We start from the raw sequence: 20097 nt of genomic DNA on the forward strand, positions 1-20097 counted from the left end.
ATCTTAGTGTTGATATGTAGCTATATATATCATGTTGTTATTTGTCTTGAAAAAAATGTGAACGTGACAAAACTTTTGGAAATGTTTTCTGAATACCAGTCAGTCTTGAAAACAAACGTGTGTTTTAGTCGTAAATTCTCATGATCGCATCATTTTGTTGTTCATCATCCACAATTCTTTAACTTGTTTTGTTCGACACTGTAGTATTTATGATGAAATATCTAACACTCTTTTTTTTCATTAGAGCAAAGAAAGGAAACATAAGTATTATCAAAAAGAATAAAGAACAAACCCAAATTTCGAAAGGATTGAATGTTATATGTATATAAAGAAAAATTCATATAACCTGCAAGAAATGGTGACTTACTCCTGCTGTTCAGCTTGATTTATAAAGACAAAAGCTGCTGCTGATCCAGGCCACCGTCTCACTGAGTGTTTGCTCCAAAAGGCATTGTTGTCTTCCTCAGGGAGGGGCGGGGCGATGGGACAAGCACAATCAGAAGGACTGATGCCAACAGATGAAAGTTTCTCCTTTCACCTGCAGCAGAGATCTTCATCTTCTTTGTTATTCTTATTTCTTCATGTGGGTCTGCTGTGGGGGGCTAAGGTGTATTTTTCAGGGGGCCACAGAGAGTTTAGAGACGCCCCTGTTGATCCTCACATATCATAAGAGGTTATAATGCACTTTGCTTGGTTCATTTAATTAACATATCGGTCTATTTGCGCGCTCTGGTGCGCTCCTGTGCGCTATTACGCACGGAGGTGAGGGAGGAGGAGTGACTCCTCTGTTCTCCCTCCTCATTGGCCGGATCAGACGTGACGGAGGGGAATTCCCCCGACAGGCTCCTCGGGCTATAAGCAGTTTTTGTGTCTTGCTGTCACGCTCAGTCTGCCGAGGATCGCCGACAGAGAGCCGCGGACACTCAGCGCACCATGGACGGTGAGTACCGCTCCCCTTCCACCCCCGCACACCTTCATCACCATCATCATCACCGTCACGTGAGCGTCCCCTCTGCTGGTCTTCACCGTGGCCCGATCTGTGTGTGTTCCAGTTCTGCTGCCCTCCATGCTCGGGGACGATCCGCACCTCAGTGAGTCCCGTTTCATCCCCTGCATGTCTTCACAAGTCCGAGCCTCAGAGCGCGGATCCGTGTCGCTGCGCTTCCTCCCCTTCCTTCTCCCTCCCCGCTCGTCTCTCGTGCAGTTTTCTCTTCGGCTCGATCAGCCCTCCGTCCTCCGGACGGTCTGCTGCTCTGCGCGGCTGTCACAGAAACGCAACTTCCCGGATCAGGCTTCAGTTCCTCTTCTGGAGATCATGTGGGGACGCTTTGCTTCTCATGCAACAAGTTGAGGCCTCGTCTGGAGCTCAGAGCTGGAGGAAAAGCTCGATTCCCCTTTCAGAGAGCACTGATTTTTACTATTCTTATTACTCAAAGACCTGCTCATGGATGCAGAATGTATCTAATGGCTTCAGTCAGAGCTTCAGAACCACAAACATCAACACCAGTTTGAGGAAGTTTTTAGTCTGTGATGAACTTCTGCAGATTTTAATGAATTCCTCTCACCGTCCTGTTTGTCTGAGTTGTATTTCGCGCTTGCTGTTTGAGCTTCTCTCCTGTTTCTGAAACTATTCCAGCTTTCTGGAAATCTGTGATTTGACACCAGACTCTTGATCTTTATTCAGCAGTGGCAACAAGAACAGGTGCTTCCAATAGGAGATGCATGTTTGAAACAAGAGTCACCCCGACCTTACCTCAGCGCTTCAGCTGTTTTCCCTGCTGTTTTTCCTGTTCCCTGTTAGTGACTGTGATTTGGACCTCTTGTGGTTTCATTACCAAAAACAGCCGACAGCGCCAACTCATGGCGCGGCACGCTAACTGCAGCGTCTTCGGTGTTGCTGCTCCTCCCATAACCGGGAAGCGTTTAGAAAACATTGCTGTGCAAACGCGAAACTTTTCCGAAACGAAAACCACGTTGCCGTGTGAACCGGGTCTGAGTTTGCGTTAAGTGGGAAAAGAGCGTTTTTGCACGGAGACCCGCCAAAGTCCCTGTGGTAGCTGGCTCTCCAGGAAACTCCCGGACCAACGACGTGTGCTGGTCTCTGCAGTGGCCGAGCCGTCCATCCAGATGTTCGAGCAGCCCAAGCCGAGGGGGATGCGCTTCAGGTACAAGTGCGAGGGCCGTTCTGCCGGGAGCATCCCCGGCGAGAGGAGCTCGGACAACAACCGGACGTACCCCAGCCTGCAGGTCGGCCCCGCCACCCGAGAACCCCCTCCGTTGGCGCGCCGCCTCGTCTCACGTTTGACGTTTGTCCTCGTAAACAGATCCTGAATTACTGCGGCAAGGGGAAGGTGCGCGTCTCCCTGGTGACGGTGAACGAGCCGTACCGCCCGCACCCGCACGACCTGGTGGGGAAGGACTGCAAGGACGGCTTCTACGAGTCCGAGTTCGGCCCCGACCGCAAAGTGATAGCGTGAGTGACGCTGCTGCTCCTCCTCCTCCTCCTCCTCCTCCTCCTCCTCCTCATGGTTTACATCATCGGCGGACATTCACACCTCCAGTCTTGGGTTTAATCAGCACGCCGACATCAAACCGAGCCAGAAGTTTTCTACATTCACTGAAACATTAATCAATATTTTGAGCCAAAATGAAAAACTGCTATAAATTTGAGTTAATTTATCAGCTTAGCCATTGTAGCCATTTTAGCATTTTCAGCCATTTTTGCCAATTCAAGGGTTTTTAGCGACTCTTGCTTTCTAGACAAATTAACAATTTTAACCGTTTTATCCATCTAAACCAATTTTAACAAAACTTTCTCACAATTTCCACATTTTTCTCCAAACAAACCAGCATCGAATTCTGAATGAATGTGTGTCTTTCAGTCCGTCTTCATTTGGATTTCTCCATGGTTGGATTAGTGTGGCGTGTAGTAGAGGACGTTTATTCATAATGTCAAAACGACAAAGGATCAGTATGTTTGGATGTATTTGAATTCTGCTCTCTAATTACAATGATGTTTCGAAAGCAGACAAATTTGAATCGGGGTCCTCTCAGAAGCAGAGAGAGAAACTTGTGCAGTAAATCACACACACACACACACACACACACACACACACACACACGCACACACACACACACACACACACACACACACACACACACACACACACACGGCAAATATGTGATGTCATTTGGGGAATTCCCATATTGCCAAACTCATCACAGACATGGTTTGACAAATATGTTGTGTGTGTGTGTGTGTGTGTGTGTGTGTGTGTGTGTGTGTGTGTGTGTGTGTGTGTGTGTGTGTGTGTGTGTGTGTGTGTGTGTGTGTGTGTGTGTGTGTGTGTGTGTGTGTGTGTGTGTGTGTGTGTGTGTGTAAAGTGAACTGTAAATAAATGAAATGAGTCCGTCAGAAGGGATCAGATCTGAAATGAATGAGAAATGTGTTCTCGCCGTTCGGATCTGCGAGCTCGACCGGACGGGTGAGAATATCGAGAATACTTGCGTCACTGACATTCCTCCACCGCGGCATTGTTTGTTTTGTTTTTTTGGATTAGCCGCTTGTTAATGGCGTCCCTCTCTCTCTCTGGGGCGCGGCTTCTGCTTGCATCACCGTCGGCTGGCCGTTTCCTCACCGTCTGTCTGTCCTGTCGGGATAGGTTCCAGAACCTGGGCATCCAGTGCGTGAGGCGGAGGGAGGTGAAAGACGCCATCGTGAAGAGGATCACCAGAGGAATCAACCCCTTCAACGGTGAGTGAAGCGCCCAAACATGATGCTGCAGTCAAAGAGCAGCAGGTTTCTTCAGTTATATATGTGACTATAATCAAACCAAACACCCCAAAAACTGTGGATATGCTGCTTTCTGGATTGGATCTCTATTGGATCAATATTTTCATTCGTGATCATGCAAATCCTGAAGTTTTACTCAGCTATAGCCATGGAATGCACTCGGGATGCAAATTATATCACAAATTTAACCTGTTGTCTGTATAAATGTTGCAAAATGCTAAAAAAGTGCTGCGTAGCTTTTTTTTCTTGGTCTGTCAATCAAAACTTAATTCCAGTGATGATAGAAGTTTTTCTGTAGCAGCTTTCTTTTGTCGTACAGTGACATCTAGTGGTCAATGATGGAATGTAGGATATATTCTAATAAATTAATGTTTCTTCTTAATATAAAAGTCACCCGACTGATCAAGTAAACCACTTTAAAAAAGTTGAGATTTATAGAGAATCCAGTATTTCTATCGATGCACTGATGAAACTGTCTTCATGATCACTACCTGTGACCTTTTGGTATATTTCCTCAAACTCTCCCGCCAGAAAAGGCTTGTCAGTGCTATTTTTTCCTTCTTCTTCATTACAAATAATTACACTTTGTAGCTTTTTTTTTTTTAACTTGAACTTGTATTTTACTCTCTGGGGCGAGCAGTGTTGATAAGGAAGCACTGCCGTTGATCATTATCGGTACGGAAGTGAAACTCAAAGAGCTCCTGAATGTACGAAAAGCCACAAAATACACGAGTTCATTTCATTCGCTGTTACCAGGAACAATTTGAACTGATATTGCCGAGCCTCCTCCGTCGGTGTCTGCCGGTTCGTTCTCCAGGCTGAGGTACACCGGCCTCGCTTGTCGTGACCCAGTTCTCAGATTTACCCTCACATTCTGAAGCTTTCTGCCGTGTGGTTGTGCAGCAGCTTCCACCGCTCCGTCCTCTCGTGTACAAACAGGCGTTGAACCCACTTCCCCATTCTTGGTCACAGTTGCTCAATTCAGCGCCGTGCAGGATGCCACGTGAGAGCTGGGAATGCAGGATTCATTAAAGGGGGGGTGGGGGGGGGGGCAGCGAGGGGCTTCCCCAGCGCCGATGAAAAGGACTCAAGAAAAAGTGAGGCGGGAGTGTGAAGGCTTCGCCGCCAGGTTGAGGCAGATGCTCTCTACGCCGCCGAGCACGACATTTTTAGCATCTTTCACAATCCGCTGAGCTTCTCTGACCACTTCTCCATTCTTCCACCTTACTGCAGATCAGGCAGTCGGTGGCCTCAGATTTCCTCCAACATGGAGTCTGCAGACGCCGTGATTGAAGTGAAGCTCGTCTTAACTTTTAGAAGAGAGATAACTGGGCCCATAAAGTTTTGCTACACAAATAAAAACTGAAAATGGTGTAATATAGAAGCCATTATGTTAATTTCTTTCTTTCTTTCTTTCTTTTTTTTCAAGCAGTTTCAGTCACTTGAAGCTTTTTTGGCTCTGTTAAGACATCTTTTCTAATTTTCCTTTTTAGCCATTTCTGATCATTTAAAACATTTCGTCTGTTGTCTCTTAGCCGCTTGTTCTAATTTTAGCTTGTTTGCTCTTTTATTTGACTTATTTTTCAGACGTTTTAGCTGTTACAGTAAATTTCAGCCCATTAAACAGCTTTCCTGTTTTGTTAAATCACCCTTTTTCAAGCGGTTTCAGCCGTTTAAGCTCTTTCAGCTTGTTCACCTTACTCTTATCAGATTTTATCTCCTTCAGCTGTTTTTGTCATATCGGCAGCTCCTTTTCAGTCACTCCTGATAATTCTGACCATTTTTATTGTTTGACTTTTTTAACTTTCTTGTGTCTTTTAAGCCATTTTAGCTCTTTTAGTTCTTCTATATTTTTAGCTCTTTTAGATATTTTGCCTATTGAAGTCATTGTGGCTTTTTAACTATTCTTGACCATTTTAGTCCTGTTGATTTCAGCTGTTTCAACCATTTCAAACCTTTTTAGCGATTGCATGTATTTTGTCTTTTTTTTTTTTTTTTTTTTTTTTGTTTTAGCCCCTTCTGCAGCCACTTTAGAGCAACATGGCTTTTTTGTGGATTTCTTTTCACATATCTAACATAGAGGTAAAATGATCAGATTGGCGGATATACGTAGTAAGATCTGAGTCCTTTTGAAAGGCATTTAGTTGTGCAGTTAGTTTCCAGATGGAGGCGATGGACACAGGTTCGTCGACCCGCCCGTTGGTTTGGTCGCGGGTTGCAGGGGCGGCTTTGCAGCCCTTCTCGCCTCAGCTGTGTGCAGAAGGTGGCTGGCTCAAGCCTCCCCCTCTTTAGCTGACTTCTGCTATGAAACTTCGCCGCTTCCTGTGCTGAGGACCGGAGATAAGACGGCCTGGCTTCATGCATGTAGAGCCGTCGGGGCTCCAGCTGACGGGCCGGCTGAGTATTCGGAAAAAAATCGAGTCCCTCTCAGTCAGCTTGCGTTTGCAGCTGCATTGGCTCGCAGTGTCATCGATTAGCTTTGTGCCATGAAGCCGCAGCACGTGACGTAACAGTTGTATGCAAACCTGCAGCTACGGCCTCCAGGCAGGTGTGAAAAGTGTGTGAGTCATGCAGCGGGGAGGCTTTTTCCGGTGAGGCTCGTCACCTGCATCCTTTTCTTTCGTGCTCTCACAGTTGTGCTCCCACGGTCATGTTAACAGCTAACACCCACCTCCTCGCACCACCGCCCTGCTGTCGGCAACCTCCGATGCTCCTTCCAGCGTCTTTCCACCACAACCCACTTTCCCTACACCTGCGAGCCCACAGCGCCCAAACCTGATGACCCGACAGAAATCTAAGCGACAGAGAGCAGAGCAGAGCAGCGGCGGGCTGCGGGGCTTCCAGCAGTCTTCTCACCGAGTAGATTGACCTCTATAGACCAGCACAGTCACATAAATGACTTACAGCTGAACGTGTCCCACCTGCTGGTTATCAGTGTTACACACTTTAACTGGTCCTAATGTTACGGCTCATTTAAGTTCAGCGTCTACTGAGGAGGTTTCCAGTTCGATAAAACGTTGAGACAACAGGTCGAGTTGTGTTTGTGGCAGCTGACTCAATACTCCTGAAGATTTGAGGAAGTGCAGAAACAAAATGGTGTAGTTCTGAAAGTCAGTTACTCAGCAAAGAGTTTGTTTTTTTTATCCTGTTGTCAAGTAATAACAGATGTTGTCTGGATGGGAGCAGTTGATGTTTTAAAGCCTTCTTAGTTCAATAAGTCAGCATTGTAGAAGAATTCTTCATTTATATTATGTTTTTAGACCTTTTTTTCTTCTTTTCTGTGTGCTGATTTTTTTTCCCCTCGCCTGCATTCGTGCCCTGGTGGTGAAGAGTGTGCACAGACAATGGGTTTTAGAAGTGCTCCTCAGCTCATGCAGTGGCCAACTTGAGTCTTGCTGCTCGCATACAAGCATTTTTCTGATTTTATTTGAATCTTGTGATAATATTTCCATTTTGGAAATGATGAAATCAGAGGCTGTTCTCACAATCCCGCAGTAAAGCATTCATTAATTGTTAATGCAGGAGAAATTGTCCTGCTGCCATTTATCTTTGACAATGCTGTAATGCTCTGTATTACAGTTTTGGCTGCATTTTGTTGCTCTGAAGTTCATTGGAATGTGTTCTTGCCTTCACATTAAGCTGTGAATTTTGGCTTTCGCTCTGTGCTTTCCAGTTAGCACAGATTTGGTCCTGTAGCTTCCTGAAAGAAGACTTTTTTTGCTTAAAAGTGTTTTCTCTTCAAACCGATATGAAGAACTACTGCAACAGTTGTCGACACGCAGGCAGGCATGTTTGGACTCGATCTGATATCTAATAGAGCATGAGCGTTCACCTCGAACTTGTTCTTTTAATATATATATTATTTCTCACAGAAAACAACTTGATACACACAGCTCTCGACTTGTGACAGCAGAATGCAAACAGCCTGAGTTTGGCAGATTAGATGAGCTGGAGAGACGTGTCCAGCATGGACGAGGACTTTCCCTACATGTCGTATTTTTTTATTTTTTATTTATTTATTTTTTGTTTGGGGGGGGGGCTGTACATGCATGGGGACTATCCCCGTATTATTACCGTGGTATGCAGGCTATCTGTGTTGACATGAATGTGAGGAGTGAGGCACCTGCTCGAGTCCCACCACTTTCACACACGTCAGGAGACGTTGTGGTCACTCGCGGGGCCTCGTCTGATTCGTCTGTTTCCACTTGGAGGTGACGTCGCGGAGCGCGTCACGCTGTGGGTGGGCACGGCCTCCACCAGAGCACGAGAGATGCAAGCAGAGAGATGGAAGGAAGGCGAGTGTGGGCGCTGTGAAAGCCTGCTGCGAGGGCGTCTGTCTGTGAAAACGCTCTCACACGCTGTGTGTTTGCGTGTTGCCCCCGTGGGCGAGATGTGTGACGCTGTGTGTGTTAGCATGTTGTGTGCTTAGAATCTCTCCCATTGCACATTTGACAGACATTTTCAAGTCCAGACATCACTTATCTGCTGGATTTAAGCAAACTCAGTCATTCTCTCAGTCTGTTATGGTTTAACTTTAACCATGTTTCAGTAGTATCTGCTGCGTGCTTTAAGTTGCTGCTTTTCATGTGAAGAAATCATGTGGCGATTGTAAATCTATTGTAAACTGAATCCAGGGTTTCTTTATAGATCAGAGTATAGCTTTTACCCTCGACCTCATCTCAAAAGCATCTCTGTGCCATGATGCCGACGACACTGTGCTCTACAGAGAGGATGGACTGTTTGCTCAAAGTGAAGTTGACTCTCACAACTGAACTAAGTTTAGTCCAGACCTAATATGAACTCTGTGAGAACTCTGCCAACAGATGTTGAGTGTCAGAGCTTGTTCTTCACAGTTAGCGGTCAGAGTTAGAGCCTTATTTGGTGTCACTGCTCACCTGTGCAGGGTGTGGGAGACTTTAACCACAATCGCCTGTTCTCGACATTCAGATGATTTCCTTTCCACTAGGTTTGAGGCTGCTACCACGAAAATGGAACAAACTTCTCCTGAATGTTTTTGCTGCCTGTTCTACACGGTCTGTTTTCACAGAGCATCAAACAAGACAATAAAATGTTGAAGATGAAGAACGCTGGAAGCAGCCCTGTGACACGTCTAGCTGCCGCGATATCCACTTGTCAACAACATTTTTTGATCCTTTCAGTGGCATCCTCCAATGGAAACTCTGCATCAGAATCTGACACTAACACTATTGTTTGTGACTGCAGTGCCACGAGAGGAGCTGCTGCAGACGGAGGAGTACAACCTGAACGTGGTTCGCCTCTGCATCCAGGTCTTCCTGCAGGACGAGACCGGCCAGTACACCCGAGCTCTCAACCCCATCGTCAGCAACCCCATCTACGACAACAGTGAGTGCTGGAGACGTTTAGACCCGACTAATCATCAGAGCATGGTCGGGTTGATGTGTACCTGGCTTTCTGGAATCAGTCGTATCCTGCTGTTACGCTGACCCCTAACCCTCATATCTTATTTTGAAACATGAGGTGGTGTCGTGAGTCCCTGTCCTGTCCTCAGAGCAATATGAAAGAGTGAAGTTCTCCACAACTGTTTTCTAGGTTGTCAGATTGTTTTCAAAGACAAATTTGGATTTTAAGCATAACCATTTCAGACAAACTAACAGACAGTCCTTTCCAAAGAAACCCATGGTACTCTGAAAACAATAATTCCAACAAGTACAACAAAACTGCAGAATTTTCCACAATTCCAGGTTACAGGAAGTCGACACAAGTGTTACTCAGATGAGATTCCATAACAGAGAGAAACTCTCAACTGCTGCCAAAGACAGCCACAAAGGACCATACAAAACAGTTACCACACGTTTATTCATAAAGTGACCATATTAGTCCAGTTTTCCCCCAACCTGTCTTTTATGTGAATTCCCGAAAATTTGCCGACAAAACATTAACATGAGAGTTACCCAGAAACCCATGATGAACGCACTGCAGTGTCTTAATGTGAGAATGAACCCAACGTAAATAACCAGCAGCAGCTTTTGACTTAATTTCACCTCAAAAAATTTAGTGCACATCATTCGGTGTTTATTGACACCTGATATGAAAACAAGATGTAGAAGTTCAAGAATTGTGACATAGGTTGTGCTTGCACGTACAGAACACACAGTTCATTCTGGTGGCTGCATCACCTTCGATGCAAGACTTGTGTACGTGTGTCCAGTTCTCTCAGTGTTATCACAAACATTGCACATTGTGAACTGGTTCACAGTTCCCTGCACACACTCGCAGAAAGGGGAAGTTCTTTAAACATACTAACCCTCAAACTACACCGTTACCATGGAGCACTTCCTCTTCTGACAGCAGACATGTGGCATGTGACCGAGCCCGGTGAGGCTTCAACTGAGTGTGGTTCCCTTCAAAGTCACAACACATCAACAAACCAGACTCCGACTGTCTTTATTCTCACTGCCTTCAGAGTCCAACTTCTGAGATTTGTCAGTTTAGACATTCATGCCCCGTTTCTGCTTGTTCAGGAGCCCCAAATACAGCAGAACTGAGGATCTGCCGGGTCAACCGCAACAGCGGCAGTGTGAAGGGAGGGGATGAGATCTTTCTACTGTGCGACAAAGTACAAAAAGGTTTGTTTGTTTTACATTTAGCTATGTAATGCATCTTCCTCTACTGAACGTTCATAAAGTTTACATCTATTTTCTGTCATCTTCATTCATTCAACCCATCCATCCATTTTACTTCCCACGTCCTCAGAAGCCACCTCTTTGCATGTTGACTCAGTTTTCTCCTCCTGTCATCCCATCGGAACTCTTTCTCCCCAGATGACATTGAGGTGCGATTCTTTTCCGCCGATGGCTGGGAGGCCAAAGGCTCCTTCTCACAGGCCGATGTTCATCGCCAGGTGGCCATCGTCTTTAAGACCCCGCCCTACTACAACACCTCCATCACAGAGTCGGTAACTGTGCAAATGCAGCTACGCCGACCCTCCGATCAGGAGGTCAGCCAACCGATGGATTTCAGATACCTGCCTGATGATAAAGGTGAGCAGGAACCGCTTTCCATGATACTTTCCATGAGCCATTGTTGGTTCTTTGGAGAGCAGTCATTTTCGGTGCGGCTGAGTTGATGTCCGGTACGTGACCACTATATGTTTGCTCCAGATCCTTACGGCTACAATGAGAAGAAGCGCAGAAGAGAACACTTGATGAAGATATCAGGATTATCAGGTATCAAAAAAAGAAAAAAAATCACTCTATAAAGATGGATCTGGATCCTCTAACTGTTCAAAAGTGAAGCCAAAATATCCAGAGCACTTACTTAATTCTATCAATCTATTTCTTCATCAAGAATGATCAGAACCATGATGCTACCCATTGATTATACCTGCTTTATCCACTGTAGAGCCACAGCAAGCTATGGCATATCTCTGCTGCCTTAAGGTACACCCTCAGTAAAAACTGACAAACAGAACTGGGGTCTTCTTGCTGTGAGCCGAGACAGCTACACACTACACCACTGTGCAGCCTGACATGAACCAAACAAACAGTTTAGTTTTCCTCAAAGGAGGATGCAGAGTTTCTGATTCATGCCGCAACCATTCATTGATGGTGAATGACATATTTTGGCTTTGCTAAACGAAAATTGTTGAAAAGTCCGTCTGTAAATTCCTTTGGTGTTAAAAGCCATTGGTTTAACATCCCGCCTGTCTCTCTAGGTAATCCTTTCTCTGGTTTGGCCATGAATAGGCAAAAGGTGGTGCCACAGAGTACCATGAATCACATGCGGAAAGGTGAGTCGTTCTCCTCAAGTGGATATGATCAGGTTGCTGATTGCAAACGTTTAACCAATGATGTTATACAATCGCCACCCCACTCAAAGTCTCTTTTTTTTCCAGACATGAGCAACATCTATCTGAGGCAGACCACCTCCGCCATGCAGCAACCACCCAACATATTCAGCCAGCATTACCAGACAACCCCTCAGAGTGTAATGATGGCCTCGCAGGCGTCCAATTTACAAATGAGCCATCAGTGGGCGAATCCGAACCCAGCACTCTCGATGGACACGGTGACCGTCAACCCATCCGGGAGCAATCAGCCGCGTCCCAGCAGCAGCAGGCAACAAGCAAACCGCACACCCGGTTATTCAAGCAACGCCTGCGAGAACAGCGGGCTTCCTCAGCTCTCCATGCGGGACTTACAGTGTTTGGATTCGGTTCCCCAGTCCCAAATACTGAGCCAACCTCAGCCGTCCGCCATGAGCCAGTCAGAGTCCCAGCCTGTGTTCCACCAGCAGCAGCTTGCCCCCGAGACTCAAGCTCAGAATGTCTTGGGTTCCCAGAACCAAGGCCTGCAGACCATGTGGTCCGGCTACGGCGCTCTCAATACACCACAGAATGCATTCAGCGGATCAGGGTCTGGAGGTGGAGGAGGGTCGCAGGGGCTAGGCTCCTTCTCCTTTATCGAAGAGATGGAAGGGGACGATTTTCTCAAGGGCATGGTTGGTGGTGGGGCTCAGACCGGCTTTCTTCTGAAGCAGGAGTCTCCGATTACTGTCGGCCAAGAGAGCCATGATGCTTTAATGCGGTCCCCGAGGGAAAGCCGAGGAAATACTTACACCAACCTGGTTCCTCGTGCGATGAGCAATGGCACCAGCATAGATCCGATGAGACAAGAGAGTGGCAGCGTCGCGCAGCCTCTTGGAAATTTGCAGAATCCTTATGCAAACAACAACATAGCTCCAGGAGGCCACTATGCAACTGTGACCGACTGGCTCAAGTCATCTCAGCAAAGCAACTGAAAGGAGGACCTTTCTGGTACCGTGAGTCAGTAGATTCTGCCAGTGCTCCTGCAGCCAGGCTCGGCAGACCCGTCACTCTTAAATGTTTGGATCGTCAAGTGAATCCAAAGACACCATGCTCCAATCTCATGCAGTTGATAATTCGGCAGTTTCCTGCACAGAAGACATCAATGAGGAATCTTCTCACATTGTCGAACATGGCGTCATGGTGACTTTTCATGACTCCTTCAAATCCGTGTTTCACGGATAGTGTCGCTGAGTCACATGTCTTTAACTTCTTTGGTCGGACGTCCAAACTGATGAGTAAAACTTCAACTCAAATGAAATCAGCTGGTTTCTCCAAGGTGGAAAATCCAAACCTTGAGACGTAACAGTGGCTTTATTGAACAGCGTTTTATCTTATAATCAGTGAATGTACTATTTTTTATGTCTTTTCTTGAGATATTCATAACTGTCCACATACTGCACAGCCAATGTGTTTTTGCAGGGGTGAATTTATTTACCGATAAACTGTAAATACAGAATGAGTGATTGCTACTTTTTTTTTTTTTTTTATTGATCTCCTAAAGCTGTCAGGTGAAGAATGTTACTGGAGTCTTGTTTTGCTGAGTTGTTTGTAAGTGCACTCTGTACAGACACGTTAGCCAAAGCTGAGAGTGAAAGCAACAGTGCTGAAACCCTCATGAACTGGCACGGTACTGAAACTTCCATTGAGGGAGTGGGTGGAGGCACGCCGAGTGGCGTCTTTCCCTTGTAATGACTATGTCATACCGGCGATTGCGTGTGTTAACTGGAGCTCTCAGAGGGTTTGCATATGCAGATGTCAGCTTCATGTTTTACTGTCTCCTTTTATACGGTTTTCCTAAAGCGTCTTGCCCAGGGGCTGATGGTTCATGTCTGACAGTGGACCAACACTGTGTCAGACACTTTATCACCTCTGGCCCTGCTTTGTCTAAAAAGATTCTTTCCCTTTTTAACGAACTTTTATACTTTGATGACTACTTTGTAAAATGCTGTTATTTTCACAAGCTCGGCTCTTAATAAACAGTCTGCTGTTTCAATATCTTTTTTCATTTATTCAATGTTTTGTATTGAAGGATTTTCACAAGCGAACATCACGCATAACCAGACATTTACATACAGGGGGAAAAAAATATCATGGAGTCAGCTCACATCCAAACACTGACATAGAAACCAAACCCAGACACCAGAGTCCTTCCTCTGGATCTTTCTCTCTGGATTTTGCATGTTGCACCTTTTGAGTTTTGCTATATTTATCATCCAGTTTCCTCAAACAGTCACAGTTGGGAGTTTTGTGTTACTTTGAAGTGTCTGGCTGAGTGTGACTTTCTCATTTGAATTATTTGCATCTCATTCAGTCCAGCTGTGGTTTGCAGCACTTTGGTGAAATATTAACCACAAGGACAGCAGCTTTGGCTCAACTGAGTCTAAAACGGAATCTGCATGAGTTAAAAACAGTTTTAGTGCTGAAAGAGTAACAAATGTTCAAAATTTAAGTCACTGACACACTTATGCACAGGATGTGATGTGTGTGCATTCAACAAAATCGTGATTGAAAAGGCATAAGTCGAATCTGAAATTAACATTTATTCCAGCTGGAATTCATTATATATATATATATATATATATATATATATATATATATATATATATATATATATATATATATATATATATATATATATATAATTTTTATTTCATTTTAATTCATATTTAGTTTTGTTTAGTTCACTTTGTCACAAAAGGTGAAAAGTTTTTATAAACTAAAAAAAGTAAAAGTTTGCATTTTTCTGTAACTTCTGCATTTGAGAAGCACTCTTAATATTTCAATTGTGACTAAATGTTAAGATGGGTTTAATCACTGTAGAGGGAAAAAAACATTATTCAGAACCGGAGTCTTCTGCAATTTAAAAAAAATATTATTGTGATAAACTACTATAAGTGACAGACTGTTGTTAATCTTTTGGTTAAAGTGTTTGTAAAAGGAGAATTTCAACACTGGAGCTACAACTCTGGCTCGATCTGTAAAGACACAAGAAAAAATGTGTGTAGTGAAAATCAGAAATAGGTGAAATAACTGTACTCTTCACTTTCAGTTTAACTCACCCTGATGTTGTCCTCACGCTAACTTTCACTCTGTCCTCAACATATTCTTCACTTCCCGAAAGAAAAAATAACTTCCAAAGCCTCTGATGTGAAAGTCTACGTCTGTGAAAGTCAGCGTTTGAGGCTTCGCCGAATCGTTCCACGTTCAAACGCAGATCTTTATCCAGTTTTGTGGTCTGTGGAGGATTTCGTCACCACATTTAAACATCTTATGAGGGGCGTGCACACTGCACTCAGCAGGCGCTTGGCTTATTTCAGCTTAATAACTAAAAACAACATTTCTTTTATCTTTTCTAGCTGAATGTTTCCTTGTGAAAGCTTGAAATTTAATATTTAAACTCGCAAACGCTCATCTTGGGTCAGTTGTGTTTCCAGTTTTTGCCCTAAACTGAGTCAACCCGTGGCTGCATTTTGACTACAGACATTACTGTTTAATATTCCAATGAAACGTAAAAAAAATCATCCTCGAACAGTAACTTATTTCTGATTAAAACATGTTTGCAATGCCACAATGTGTCAGTGAGTGAACATATCAATAAAAATATTCAAAAATTTGATTATAAATCTAATCAATTACTTTTGTTACCCCAAAAAAGAAGGGGGGGGGGGGGGGCACTTCTTGACACAGTTAGAGGCGTTTTTCTTTATCTGATAACCTAGTTTGATATTTTCTTGATGTGAGTGGCTGGTTTAGCTTATCCATGATATTCTGAAGAGTCAGGTATTTTCCCGGCGCTTTGAAATAATCTGCAGGTTTTATGAAGTTGCATGAGAGTTTCTCGTGTTCTTGTAACAAGTGAGAAATGAACTGTTGGGTGCACGAGGTACAGTTTGTTTTAAAAAAAAATTCTAACCGCATTTCACTGAAACTTTAATGAGTACTGCGTCCTGAAACGTCATTACTGAGGAACCCAGGATGTGTTTACAGACACCCGTGTTCTCTGGTACTGGGAGTCAGAACAAAAGCAGTCCGCGACCGACTTCCTGCCTTGCTGAGAGGAACCACACCAAATGTAACCTCAGCGGCATGACGCCATCAACAACACACCTTTTTTATACGTATCAAAAGACTAGGATTTTTTCTCAAACTTAAGATTTTTCAGTCTTCCAGGGGCTGTTGAGACCAAAGATTAGGCCAATTTATTTCACGACTGTGTAGCTTTTACTAAATTCTATGTAAATAAATATGTTGATTTTGGTTTTATGGGGGAGGGGGAGTTACAGGGATCCTTACTGTCAGTGGGGAGTGTGTGTGTGTGTGTGTGTGTGTGTGTGTGTGTGTGTGTGTGTGTGTGTGTGTGTGTGTGTGTGTGTGTGTGTGGGATAGGAGGGATGGATTCCCTTTTTGTTTTGTTGTTGTTTTTGCACTTCACTTGTGTTCAGCACTTTGTGTTACATTATTTCTGAAAAGTGCTTTACAAGTAAATTTGGATTTGATTTTAGTTAAAATAGCAACGACAACTGACAGAGATAAAACACACTAAAATGAGCAAAGCAGCTTAAATGATTAGAATAACTAGCATGGCAACAACAGCCAAAAACCTAAAACGGCTGAAACGGCTATTTCCAGCTAAAACAGTGAAAATTACTAAAACTGATAAAATGACTCAAAGCTTCAACAACTAAAACAGTAAATCAGCTAAAATAGCTAAAATAGCCACGAAAGCTTTAAAAAATAAAAAAGCAAGCTCTTATTAGCCCCAAGACAGCGCAAACAGCAAAATGTTGTTGTGATCGGGCGCCTGGGAAAGGGCTTTGTTTTTATTTGTGTGCTGTGGGTTGCTGTGTTTGCCTTTGTTTTCCTTTTTCTTAAACAAGCTCTTCCCGTTCACCTTGATTGGAACCCCTGCTCATGTGAGATTCTAGCCAATCCTGTGTTCAATCACCTGGGCTGTGGCCAATTGACAGGTGCATAGAAGGCAGTGTGGCTGAGAGCAGCCACAGGGGAAGCAGGGAAGCAGGAGGAGAGCAGCCACACCAGCCAAGGGAGCACAGCCTGGAACTGTGAAGGAACCTGGACGGGGACCAGAGGAGCGATCCAACACGAGCACCACACACTGTTGACTCGCAACGGCAGGGAGAAAACCCTGCCGCGCCCGTGAGTATCGTACTCGTCCGGTGTGGTGCTCACTACATGGCCTAGAGCTTGGAGTCGCTTGGTTCCCGCTTTGTGCTGGCCCAGTCTGTGTTCGAGGCAGGTGCCGTCCGGGACGTTCTCTTGGTGATCGGGTCGGGATTGCCTGTGGGATCCAGCCTCAAACCACGCAGCGGCAGGCTGGAGAAGCCCTGCCTCTGGTGCTGCACCCAGGACTGGACTAGAAGTGCTTGGACTTCCCAAGCAGCATTTTAAAGACACTTTCAGGATAGTTTTGACCATTGCAGTATTTTAACCTTTTATTCTTCTTTTAACATTATTGATAGTTTTAGCTGAATTTCTAATATTCTAGGTTAAATAAACTGGATCTTGTACTTTATTACTTGGATTGCTCTTTGTTTGGTCCCACCCTGCTCTCACTCATCCAATTTCAATACTTCACCGGCCACCAATGTCTATTTGCACTCCCAATAAATACACTTTTGAATAACCCCCCCCCCCCCACGGCATTTTTGTCGCTGCGGAGAAGTATGATCGTATGGTTGGACAGATCGAGTAACACAAGAGGATCGTCCTGGAGTCCCTGGACAGCGCCATGGAGAAGGAGCTCAGAAACCTGAACAGGTCCATGCGGAGGGACCCGCTGTCCTCCGTGGAGTCTCTGCACGGCTTCAGGCCCGTGAAGGTGAAAGGTGGAGGTCATGAAGGAGTCGGGCACATAACAGCAGCCGGACCTCCATTCTGCTGCTTCCATGATGGACAGGACAGGTTAGAAAAAAACCCACCAAAAATGCTTCAAACTGTTAAAGCAGCTAAAAGAGTTGATTCTATAAGTGCTTCAATAATTTTTAAAAAAAGCTGTAATGAATAAAACTGCAACTGAAAAGACAATAAGGACAAAAAAAATTTTAACTGAAAAAAAAAATCCATGTGGTTCCTATAAAAAAAAAAAATGCTAAAATGCCTAACACTCTTGAACGAAACGAAACTATAAATACAAGAAGAAAAGCTCTTTTGGTATAATTAAACACAGAAAAATCCTCTATGCTACAGCCTAAGATTATGAGCAGCGGTATCTTTATGTTGAAAATCATTTTATAGAAAGCAGAAAGCGGGTCGTAGCGGCTCGCTGGCCATGAAAGATCATTCTTTACCAAAATCAGCATCATGGTCTTGTCATTGTTTCCCTCCAGGGGTTAAATTAAGCCGGTCACTTTGTGTGCTGTGACCTTCTGAAGGAAAATCACCAAGCTTTTGATGTGGCGATTAAACACCACATCACGGTGATCCACCATGTGCAACGAAGTCAAGGGTGATTAAAATCAGAAGGCATCTCGGAGAGTGAGGTCATGTGGAGATTACTCAATAGCTGAAGGATGACATCTCTGCAGGGGGCCATTGGTGGGAACGCTGCGTAAACACGACATGCAAATATGTGTGTGTGTGTGTGTGTGTGTGTGTGGTGTGTGTCCTCGCCGCTGCAGCGAGTCTCTCAGCGTTTCCTCACCATGTCCTGGAAAAGCCGAGCTAGACCTGTTTAGCCACCTATTTCCAGTAATGCCCCTCCTCTGCGGCTCTGTCTCCTCCCCTAACCTCCCCCTCTCTCTTCTTCTCTTCCTTCAGCAAAGCCTTTTCTTTTTTTTTCTTTTTGTTTCTTCACTGACAACGCCAGCGTTTTGGTCGCACGCTCCACCTGAACCCAACCGCCTCACCGAATACGAGCGTGGTCAAAATGGGGCAAAGACTTACTCAAAGCGAAAGTCTGATCTTAATGTCACTCATTCCCAATATCATGAGGCTTTTTGTGTGCATGTGCTTTATTCCAGCAGATGCTGCCATCACAGAAACTTTACATTTTTCCAGTTGACTGCGCTGCGAGACATGCAAAGAGTGCTTATTACCTCCATCTACTCATCCTACAATTTGCAAACTTCCTGCAGCACATTTTAATTATAGGCGTCCTGCAGATGTGCAGCTGAAGCGGCTCCCGGCGCAAGACGTAACTTATGCTTCACAGCGGCGGGAAATCCCCTTCAGTGTTTGACCAGGAGCGGAGTATACCTGCACATCACACACATCACACACATCCACGCTGTTTGTGCACATCTTGTTTTATGGCCCAGTGAAAGTGAACCGCCGTCCTGCCTTCATCCACGCAGAAGAGGAAGAAGAAGTTCGCCCCTAAAATAGACTAACAGAGATGTTTCTAACCGTCATGCCAGAGTAAGCATGAAGAGAATCAACTCGATTTCAAAAAGAGGGTCGTGAAGAGTTTTGGTAATTTATTATAAATGACCCAAACAGTCAAAATGTGCCTTGAAGTAGCTTGGGTGCTGCTGATGAGGCCTTGCTAGTTCAATTAACTTTGAATGTGATCTTATAAGGTCCTTTATATCCTCAGAAATATTATTTATGCTCTAATAAAGTTGACAAACATGTCAGTGCTCTCTGTGAAATTTGAAATTTCCCATTTCGCCAGGGGAAAATACTGGTTTGTTTTGGATTTCCTCTCGTGTCTGCAAATTCTAAATATATCTACTTATCAGCCGGGTATCTGACGAAGGGCAGCGCGCTTCCACACCAGCTTCAAGTGAGAACTTGAGAACTGTACGTTCCACAAATATTCTCCTCTCCAGACTTCCACTTTCACAATGGCTTCCATATTCCCCCTGCACACACACACACAAACACACACACACGCGAGGAAGGAGGAACCAGCATGTGTAAAAAAAAAAAAAATACCCGCCTCACTTTCAGGCGAGTCCAGCGTGGAGCCCAGAAAAACTCAGAGCAGGAACGGTGGAAGTTCAGGGAGGAAGACGAGGAGGAGGAGGAGGAGGAGCACTGTGTCAGAGGGACATCACGGGTCAGAGGTCACCTGCAGGCCCAGCCTGCAGCACGGAGGAGAACTTGTTTCACACATCCCATCTCTCCCCCTCCTCCTCCTCCACTGGAATCATACAGAGCCAGTTTGTGGCCACCGATGTTTTTCAGTCTTTGTCAAACGTGTTTAGCAGAGTTTTGTTGTCGTTCCCTTTCGCCACAGACAGCAGATCTGAGTTACTTCAGGACACGGAGCCACATTCAGGACGTCAGACAAAACGGCTGCGATAAACACATGATCCATTCGGAATGAAATACGTCAAAGTGCAATGTTTGTAAAGTCTGTTTCCCTCAGAGGGAACACGGGAAATGATCTGTTCTTTTCTTGCAGGTGGGAATCACTGAACAGACACTCAGACTTCAACAACAGATCGGTTATATCTGCCCACACCCTCTGACCGTCATGCAGTGTTTGGGC

The 20097-nt window shown here is 44.8% G+C and overlaps 1 protein-coding gene across 2 annotated transcripts; it reads left to right on the top strand.

The window, feature by feature from the left end:
- The first annotated feature begins 839 nt into the window (after positions 1-839).
- Positions 840-13629, top strand: LOC115399751 (proto-oncogene c-Rel-like). Of its 2 annotated transcripts, XM_030107291.1 has the most exons (11): positions 840-940; positions 1053-1091; positions 2108-2247; positions 2325-2473; positions 3663-3754; positions 9017-9157; positions 10297-10401; positions 10597-10815; positions 10936-11001; positions 11490-11564; positions 11670-13629. In XM_030107291.1, the coding sequence occupies exons 1-11, from the start codon at positions 934-936 to the stop codon at positions 12572-12574; spliced, it is 1938 nt and encodes a 645-aa protein (XP_029963151.1). In that variant the 5' UTR covers positions 840-933; the 3' UTR covers positions 12575-13629. The 2 variants fall into 2 exon arrangements, with proteins under 2 accessions (XP_029963151.1, XP_029963152.1); XM_030107292.1 differs by lacking the exon at positions 1053-1091 and having other exon boundaries at positions 900-940.
- Positions 13630-20097: the final 6468 nt, after the last annotated feature.

This window comes from Salarias fasciatus, chromosome 13 (assembly GCF_902148845.1).
Source record: "Salarias fasciatus chromosome 13, fSalaFa1.1, whole genome shotgun sequence".
In the NCBI taxonomy this organism is placed as follows: Eukaryota; Metazoa; Chordata; class Actinopteri; order Blenniiformes; family Blenniidae; genus Salarias; species Salarias fasciatus.

Bases quoted from the DNA above. Each gene is read 5' to 3' on its own strand.
- LOC115399751 (XM_030107291.1), top strand. The intron at 3,755-9,016 runs GTGAGTGAAGCG...TTGTGACTGCAG, and splicing joins AGGAATCAACCCCTTCAACG to TGCCACGAGAGGAGCTGCTG. The intron at 9,158-10,296 runs GTGAGTGCTGGA...CTGCTTGTTCAG, and splicing joins CAACCCCATCTACGACAACA to GAGCCCCAAATACAGCAGAA.